General features: G+C 39.7%; 1 protein-coding gene across 1 annotated transcript; it reads right to left on the bottom strand.

The window, feature by feature from the left end:
* Positions 1-1,799: 1,799 nt before the first annotated feature.
* On the bottom strand, positions 1,800-5,437 carry LOC124002067 (5-hydroxytryptamine receptor 1D-like). The gene has a single exon (XM_046309314.1). It carries the CDS (start codon positions 5,096-5,098, stop codon positions 3,944-3,946), a length of 1,155 nt encoding a protein of 384 aa, XP_046165270.1. The 5' UTR covers positions 5,099-5,437; the 3' UTR covers positions 1,800-3,943.
* Between the last annotated feature and the right edge of the window lie 4,767 nt (positions 5,438-10,204).

Here is a 10,204-nt window from a genome sequence, read left to right as displayed (position 1 = left end):
AACGCAAATGGAGACGACAGCCGAAGAGAGTCCATGTGTTTGTCCTTCTGTCTTGAAAAACCTTGGCCTCAGGCCTTGTAAGTCATCCTATTCATGTCACATCCTTGGCAATACAAACATGCTCCTGGTTGTACTGCCCAGAGACGTATCTATTTGAACAGCTGTGACCCACTCCTGTTGATGTCATTGCCAGCCCAGCAGAAAAATGTATTCTGATTTCCAATTTCTGAAGGGCACACTACATGTTGCATGGCACATCATTATAATGTTAGCCCACCGTTAGCCCAACCCACCTTATTGTATTGGCAGGCAACCACATGCCCATTTATTCAACCTGAAATCATTACAACTTCACCCACATAATGTAGATCCATATGAACTTCTCATTGACAACGTAAACCATATGGGAAAACATTTGCCTTGAACCATAGGGGGAAATATTTACATTCAGTGCTTATCCTCCCAGGACACGTTCATCGGTCATGCGTGATGAGCCTGGTGAAAATCCACGAGTGCGCTGCCGTGCTGCTACGCTCTGCTGCTCTGCTCTGGTGCTCTGCTGTGCTGCTACGCTCTGGAGCTCCGCTCTGCTGCTCCGCTCTGCTGCTCCGCTCTGCTGCGCTGCTCTGCTGTGTGTTTGGCTATTGGTGCATGACAGGGGAGACACAAGTGGAGCACATCCACTGACAATGGTGCTGCTCTGCACTGTAGAAAATCAAGTGTAAGAGGTCAGAGATCAATGGATGGCAAGGCGCAGCGGGTGATAGCGGCATTTGTGTGTTTGCATGACTGTGATCACCACATCAAATGGTACACTCAGATGGTGGACTCTACACTGTAATAACACCATATGATACTTCAAATTTGTAGATTCCTTTCTCTAATAAATGTTTCTCTCATGGAACAGTATTTCATTGCAGAAGCTTTTATTTTACAGCATTTCATAATGCAAAAATGATTTCCAAATATGTATGACAAGCCTTAGGCCTTATTGTAGAACACAATGTTTCACAAATCAACGCCAAGAGGTTTGATTAATTGTCTGTATCTTGATATGGTTCTCTTATGTAATTCAAGACAGTAAATTATTTTGTAGCTGATGCTAGCCAGAACAAACAGAGACATGTGTGCACTTAAATGTATCAACATACAGTTCAAATACACCAACACATACAGACATGCACTGTTAAACACTACATGTTTGTTCAGTAAAATTGAATGTGTTCATCAGCTGTCATGTCTATTGGGTAAATATCACCCACAATAAAACCAGTCTGGGTCTGTGTTTGACATTCAGGTTATATGAATCCTGGCTTTCTTCCTTGAAACCCTAATAAAATATTTCCTCACCCAGTCAAGCAATTAACTTTGTGACTATCCCAGGGATTCAGCTTTGACAGGCTCATTTAAAAGTTCTAAAGAACATTGGTCGCCTTGTAACTCAAGACTTGTTCATGAGCCAAGGTTGAGCATCAGTTGATATATAACAGGTATTCCCAAACTGTACCCCCAGGGGTATGCGCAATGCCGTCGGGGTTACGCCAAATAAAAAATGTGATTCACATTTAAAAAAAATAAAAAATAAAAAATAAATCCATTTATATTTTCCATTTATATTTTCCAAAGGGGATATACATTTGGGTGAGTTTTTTTTCTCGCCTGAGTAGCCTCGTTTCACTGCCTAAAATAAAATTAAACCATCTTGTGTTTAGCGAAATAACAACACAATATCAAATACAGGTAGCCTAGACAAATAATTAACATCCAATCAAATTAACAGTTACTCTCTCGCGGGAATTCCACTAACGGTCCGTATGTAGCCAAACGTAGCTGCTGCTCATGTTGGTATCTGTACTGATGGCGCAAAAGCCATGACAGGGAGACATAGTAGAAGGGTAACACCGTGCAAACAGTTGCTCCCAGACACCACTTGGGTACACTGCAGCATCCACCGAGAGGCTCTTGCTGCCTGACAGCTTGAAATACATTTAGGACACTACAGTGAAAAAGGTTAAATTTGTCCAAGCAAGGCCCCTGAACTCTCGTGTATGTTCTTGCACTATGCAATGACATGGGCAGGTGCCATGTAAAGCTTTTACAACACTGGTTATCAAGGGACAAAATATTGACAACGTTTTTTTTTTAATTGAGAGAGAGCTTCAAGTTTTCTTTACTGACCATCATTTTCACTTGATGATAGTGAGTTTCTCATACGACTGGCCTGTCTGCGTGATGTTTTTTCCCGCCTGAATGATCTGAATCTAGGATTACAGGGACTCTCCGAAACTATATTCAATGTGCAGGACAAAATTGAGGCTATGATTAAGAAATTGGAGCTCTTCTCTGTACGCATTAGTAAGGACAACACACCGTTCTTTCCAGCATTGTATAATGTTTTGTGTGCAAATTAACTCAAGTTTACGGACAATGTCAAATGTGATATAGCGAAGCACCTGAGTGAGTTGGGTGCGCAATTAGCAGGTACTTTCCAGAAACGGAAGACACAAACAACTGGATTCATTATCCCTTTCATGCCCTGCCTCTAGTCCACTTACCGATATCTGAACAAGAGAGCCTTGTCGAAATTGCAACAAGCAGTTCTGTGAAAATGTCATTTAATCAGAAGCCACTACCAGATTTCTGGTTTGGTCTGTGCTCAGATGATCCTGCCTTGGCAAATCGCACTGTTAAGACACTGATGCCCTTTGCAACCACGTACCTATGTGATAGTGGATTCTCGACCCTCACTAGCATGTACACTAAATACAGGCACAGACTGTGTGTGGAAAATGATTTAAGACTGAGACTCTCTCCAATACAACCCAACATTGCAGAGTTATGTGCATAATTTCAAGCACACCATTCTCATTAACCTGTGGTGAGTTATTCACAATTTTCGATTAATAAATTAGGTAGAGCTAAATGATTGATTATTATTATATTATTAATTGTGGCCTGGTCGTATAAGAGCACTTCGTCACTTCCCACGAGCCGGCTGTAACAAAAACTCACACTCATTCTTATGTCTAATAAATGTATCGCGTTGTGTGTCTTTGGCAGGCTTACAATTATGGCAAAAAAACTACATTTGAGAGTGAGCTGACGCTAGTGCTAGAGGGGGTATGTGTTTGGGAACCACTGATCTTTAACATGCTAATAGTGAACCAATAGTCAACCAATACAGTTCGATCGTATCATAATCCTTTCCATCACTTATCCTGATAGAATAAATACAGTAACATCCCTTATTTCCATGTGACATTTTTACAAAGAAAACGAAATTATAATTCGGCCTATGTACACACATATGTATGCAAAACAAAAACAAAAAAACACAATCTCATAGCTAGCCAATGTACAGAAATAATGCTTTTAGCCCAGTCTGGTTTGGAGAGCTCTACGGCCTACTAATGGTGCAGCGGATATGAAATGCATTAGGGTCAGCCACCCTGGGAATAACGCTCAATGCGCCGCGCGCCAACATATTCCCCAAATTGGAGCTCTTGCAAAACACGAACAACAAATCTGAATTTTCCAACTGTGATTTTGTTCAGTTGTGTTCACAATTTATTATAATCGGATCAAGTATAGCTGTATTACATATTAAACCTGCATTTGAGGATTGCGCAACGTTGGCGAGTTCGTAAAAATGTAGGTCCCCAAAATGTCATCATTATGCAAACGCTTATCGCAAGCTTTAAACCCAACAATGCATGTATCAATATCAATGTACTACCTAAAATAACATAAGGTAGAACAAAACACCCCAGAAATAGAAATAAGAATTAAGAAGAGCCCGAGAAGTAAGTGAGCTATATACAGGGTCAGTTCCAGTACCATATTTACAATGTGCAGAGATACGGGTATGATAAAGGTGTTCAATATTTTTCTTGTATTCTATAGAACAATAATGCAAACGAAATAGGGCACAGAAGACATCTTTTCAGGATCTGCAACATCTGAAGCACAAGAGTTTATGGAAAGCTTTTTTAAAGTCGTCATTGGACATGGTATATATAATTGGATTGATTAACGAGTTGAGATAACCAAGCCAATTGAAAAAGTCAAACAACTCGGGGTAAAAACATGTTTCACAGGTGGCCACCACCAGGGTGTAAATGAAGAAGGGTAACCAGCATATAATGTATGCGCCTAAAATGATTCCCAATGTTTTGGTCGCTTTCCTTTCCCTAGCAGCTGAGATTCTTTTTTTCTCCAAAAGTGCGTCAGACACGGTTACTTTCACTTGGTTCTCACTTGCCGAGGAACCCGTGTCACCGGAGTGGGTATCATGTCTTCCACACTGCAAAGGTGATGTCGATGCCACAGATCCAGGAGAGTTCGTGACCAGGCGCGCTGAAGTAAGTCTCTTCCCTACCTTTTTGGGTGACTGTTTCAAAATGATCTTACGGGCTTCCACATATATTCTTCCATAAAGCACGATAAGCAGCAAAGTGGGGATGTAGAATGCTCCAAACGTGGAGTAAATAGTGTAGAAAATGTGGTCCGTGTTGACATTACATTCAGTCAACTCCTCTGCCTTCACCTGGCGCCAGAAAAGCGGAGGTAGAGAGATGCAGATTGCGATGACCCAGGCAGTCGCGATCATCCCCGCCGCGCGCGCTGGCGTGCGCTTTTTGGAATACTCAACGGCGTCTGTTATTGCCCAGTATCGATCCAAAGCGATTACGCATAAGTGAAGGATAGAAGCAGTGCAACATGTTATATCTGATGATAACCAAATGTCACATATAACTTGTCCCAATGTCCAGGTGTGACTCACCGTGTACAATACGCATATTGGCATCACCAAAATGGACACCAAGAGGTCGGTGACAGCTAGAGAGGCTATAAGAAAGTTTGCTGGAGTGTGCAGTTTTTTCGACTGATAAATCGTTGCAATGACAAATGCGTTGGATAAAGTAGTGGCGAGTGTGAAAACGAAGAGAATCACTGCCAAACTGGTTTGATAAGCTAGACTCTCTTCATTTTCCTTCAGCTCTGAAGATTTTGTCACATAGGTATCGTTGGTGAAATTCATTATTAGTCCATATAATGCAGGAGTTGGCTCGAGGTGACCTGTGGTGTTTTTCTCCATCACTGATTTATCACCTGAAACAGTGTGGTTAGTTCCTATATCGCCAAGTCTCCAAAATGTTCTTAATTCATTTCAATCAATCTAGTAAAATATTTTGGGAGAGGAAAGTATTTCTGTCCGTTTCTTCTTCATTTTCATTCATTGCAGAAACGACCCAATTATAATGTTGGATGTAAAATTGTTGATTTTGAAGTAAATATCCAGCATGTTATCTGGAAATGTATAGCAACATCTGTTCTCAATTAACAGTTTAGCTATCTAAACAAAACAAATGGTATATAGAAAGTTGATATCAAAATATATATTGATACGAATGAAAGAACAATGACTTGCAGACATCTGTCAAATGTTGCAACTGCTAGCTTCCCATTTGCATTGTAATCCTTCCCGCCTGGAATTGTCTTGCAGGCGGCATCAGTCCTTCTCTAGTTGAATGGTGATGAGACCTCCACCCTTGGTTTTATACAGCTGATGCTGCTGCCTGCCTCTGACAGGCGTGACAGTAAACATGCAGCTTTGATCACAATGGTTCTACTGGAGAGGAGAGCACATCTCCACTGGGTCATAGTGCTCTGTTTTCTGCCTGTCAATATGAGTCATGTATTCCTTTTATGTCATCAATATCCATGTTACAAGACATACATTGGACCTGAACAAAACATAAATATAGACTATTAGAGATCAAAACAGTTCAACATATAGTAGACCCATCACTTACTATGTCTGTCAAATCGTTGGCAACTCATGGTCTAAGTGAAATACCTTGTCAGAGTTATTGTAGACCTACTGTATATTGCATTTAGACAATACATCAATCATTCATTTAATTTCCAACATGTACATTAGGCTACATTGGTGCTTGAGCTATCTTCCATGGTTGTGGTAATATATTATGGATTGGGAGACTGCAGAGCCATTTTTTATATATAAACATTATTAATGTTCTCCAATGAAAGAGGAGAGGATTCCTCCACTAATGTGCACTGTAAAAGGTAATTAGTTCCGCTTACTCAATTTTAATGTCAACACTTTGCCTAAAACATTTGAGTAACCCAACTGACGATACTTACAGTAATAAAGTGACATCACCACCCGTATGGTTATATTTTTAAGTTGTAAATACTTGTGTTTTGTGTTTTATTAACTTTTGACAACACTAAATTGCATTATGTATTCTGAACTATAACGATTTAAGTTACTTGAACACTACATATTTGTTGCAGTGAATGTAACATTTATGGTCCTTAAATTATTAAACTTCATTACACATTTCTTGAAGTGTAAGTAGTTTCGATTTTAAATTTTCAGTGGTGGTGTCTTAATGTTTGTTTTATGTATTTGACGTTTTGTAATTTTAACCCACCTTAGCAGGCATTGTTGAACCCAGTTCTCATTCCTCTAGCAGTAATTTGAGGTAGATCTGTGAGTACAACAGGATGCTGCATTAGCCTCTGTCATTAAGTGTGGTGCACATGACCTTGTTGATGGTTGCAATGGCTTGTCTGATTATTGAATGTCAAATTTCCCCAACGTTTTTAATATCCATTCATCATAATCAATTACACCTCATAGGACAACAAACTGCTTCGTACTATTTTAGAAATATACTTTGCTTTATTCAAACGCGCATAGAACATTGTGTAAAAGTATCATAAAGTGTACAGATGTTGAATTACCCACAATCCTCTAAAAATAGTGTCACATGGCACTATTGAGTATTTATAACTTGCAAAAACAGAGTACTTCTATATCAGCACAACACAGATAAAGGAAGTGTTTTTTACTCAAATGTCAATGTGTCTGACTACTACTTTATTGTTTTAAGTAAAGACGTAATACAATAGAATCATGTAAGAACAACTTATTTAATAAATGTTAGATTGACTTTTAAAATATTACGTAATCATAACTTGTAAAAACTCAATAACTTTAGATGAGCAGAACACAAATACATAGCTCTACTGACTCAATAAACTGATATTTGTTAACAGTACTCAAAAACATGAAGTGATAAGAAATATTATTGACCACTTTTATGATTTGAGTTCTACTGACAGTTGGAGATGTTTGAGTAACCACTACTCAATTTCTTTAATGAGTTAGACAGCTACTTTTTACAGTGTGTGAAAGTGTAGTCATTTACTTGGCAGGTAGTGTTCAGGTGTGACAGTATTCCCAGTGCAGGCAAGTGTGAAAGTGAAGTTTATCTCATCCATCGTATCCTGTGCACCAGAGTGTGCAGATTTTACTTTAAGCTTGTCTTGGTTGGATCCTATTGGAGCTTTTGCAGCTTGAGTCAGGCAAAATGGAGAGGGAATAAAATATAAAATAAAATAAATATATATATATCGCAAAACAGAATTATTTTCATGGTCTTTCCAGTGTCTGTCAGGACAGAAACTAGATAAAATATATTGTTTGGCAAATGATACACATGCTGGTCATTTGCATATGTGCTGTACCTACTTAAGGACAGGTCGAGACCATCACTGACCAGCATTGATGATACTACACTGAACAAAAATATAAACACAAACATCAACAATTTCAAAGAATTTACTGAGTTATAGCTCATTTAAGGAAATCAGTCAATTGAAATAAATTCATTAGGCCATAATCTATGGATTTCACATGACTGGGAATACAGATATGTATGCAGCCACAGATACCGTAAAAAAAAAGGTAGGGACGTGGATCAGAAAACCAGCCATTTGCCTCATGCAAATGTTGTCTATAGCTTATGCCTGTCCATACCATAACCCCACCACCACCATGGAGCACTCTGTTCACAACATTGACATCAGAGAGCTGTTCACCCACACAACGACATACATGCTGTCTGCCATCTGCCCAGGAAAGTTGAAACCGGGATTCATCAGTGAAGGGCACATAAAAAGTTCTACAGCTGCACCATCGAGAGCATCCTGACTGGTTGCATCACCCCCTAATATGGAAACTACTCAGCATCTGACCGTAAGGCGCTACAGGGGGTAGTGCGTACGGCCCAGTACATCACTAGGGCCAAGCTTCCTGCCATCCAGGACCTATATAATAGGCTCTGTCAGAGGTAGGCCAAAAAATGGTCAAAGACTCCAGTCACCCAAGTCATAGACTGTTCTCTCTACTACCGCACAGCAAGCGGTACCGAAGCACCAAGTCTAGGACCAAAAGGCTCCTTAGCTTCTACCCCCAAGCCATAAGAGTGCTGAACATTTAATCGAATGGCCACATGGACTATTTACATTGACTGGGCTGGGGGTGAGAGAGAGACAATCTGGGCAGGGGGTGAGAGAGAGACATCCTGAGCTGGAGGTGAGAGAGGGACAACCTGAGCTGGGGGTGAGAGAGGGACTGGGAGTAGCTGCACTTGTTGTCAGATTGAAATTGTTGTTTTGATTGCTCACCATTGCACACTTTCCTTACATTGATATATGAATGCTTTTCTGAGTGTTTTGGTCAGTTTCTCCATAATTCAAAATGTTAAGAGTAATAACAGCGATCAGGTTGGTAATAATAAACATGCCCCAGGGATCGCTGTGCCCTTTTAGAACTGATAAAATTGAATCATATTACAGTTTAGTTCTATTTTCTTAATCATTTGTGGAGACATAAAACACCATGTCAGGCAAAAAGAAAGGTCTTGGAAGCAAACTATCCAGCATTAACCTTCTTTTGACATTTTGATATTAAATTTCTTCCAATACGACATGGATCTTTGGGCCTGCAACAAATATTTATAGTGCCTGTAATATATTTTTGATAGGGGGCATATCCAATTGACTGAGGCATAACTAATGGACATTTCTTCTAAGTAAATATCTCCATAAATGACAGCTATCAGCTTTTAAATTATGGTTTAGGATGGATATTATTGACATATGGTATTTATTAAGATACATTATTGATATTTTTCACACGCCACTGCCTGTCAGTGCTACAGATGAGGATCTGAAGATCAATTCCATCCAGCACATTTAGGACCCATGAATATGAATTATATAAATCAGTCATGCAACTGGAGAGATGAAGGACAGACTGTCCTTCGTCACTGTAGATGTAGGCTCAATAGGCAGCAAGTAGCAATATTGTGTAACAGACTTGGGTTCAAATAGTATGAGTTTTACTTCAAATTCTTTTCCTACACCTGATTGAGCTCGTTTGACGCAATGGAACCAATGGAATAGTCCCAGAAGTGCAAACCTGTTACAACAACCACCTGGCACTCCAGGCAGGCTCAATCAAACGCTTAAAGTCAAACTTTGTTAATTGACATTTATCGATTGAAGGCCAACTTTGAAGGATACTGGGTAGCCTCAAATGACAAAAGGATGGATTGATCTGCTCTTTCAAGCAGTGCTTATTTAACAAGACCAATTTCTCTGTTCTCAGCTGTCTGTCAAGTGGGAAATAATATTTCTGTTTCTTAACTTTTTGTTCAATGGTTCAGAGCTCATTTCGATTTCCTTTAGTCGAATCGCCTGTTCAAACTCTGGTTGACATCTAACAAAACCAGATTTTATCGTGGCAAACTATCCAATGGGAACCTTTTGGGGGTTTGTTCCTGGAAGACAAAGTGGTATCAAATAAATCATAGTTTGTCCGGCTTAGTTGTCACATTTCAATGAGGCACTTCAATGGGTTATCGATTCATAAGCGTGTATACGCTGGCTCAGTGCGGAGAACTTAACGTTATTTTCTTCACACTTGTTTGACTGTCTGCGGTGAGTCTTAACTGTCAATACAATGTAATAAACAGGGGTATTTGGATTATTGCCTACTCAGCGATGAGGTCATAGACTCCGATATCCAATCTTTCGTCTAAAATGATCACTCTATACATTTTTATTTTTTTAACCTTTATTTAACTAGGCAAGTCAGTTCAGAACACATTTGTATTTTCAATGACAGCCTAGGAACAGTGGGTTAACTGCCTGTTCAGGGGCAGAATGACAGATTTGTACCTTGTCAACTCAGGGATTTGAACTTGCAACCTTCCGGTTTCTAGCCCAACGCTCTAACCACTAGGCAACCCTGCCGCCCCAGTGAGGACCTCTGCCCTTTTCATCAATATAATCTGGTTGTGACAATTAAATGCTGTTTCCAGGC

This window comes from Oncorhynchus gorbuscha, linkage group LG17 (genome assembly GCF_021184085.1).
Source record: "Oncorhynchus gorbuscha isolate QuinsamMale2020 ecotype Even-year linkage group LG17, OgorEven_v1.0, whole genome shotgun sequence".
In the NCBI taxonomy this organism is placed as follows: Eukaryota; Metazoa; Chordata; class Actinopteri; order Salmoniformes; family Salmonidae; genus Oncorhynchus; species Oncorhynchus gorbuscha.
The sequence above is the reverse complement of the archived record's forward strand: the minus strand, read 5'-3'. Positions and strand labels throughout refer to the sequence as shown.

Excerpts from the sequence above, each read along its gene's own strand:
- LOC124002067 (XM_046309314.1), bottom strand. The coding sequence starts at position 5,098 with ATGGAGAAAAACACCACAGGTCACCTCGAGCCAACTCCTGCATTATAT.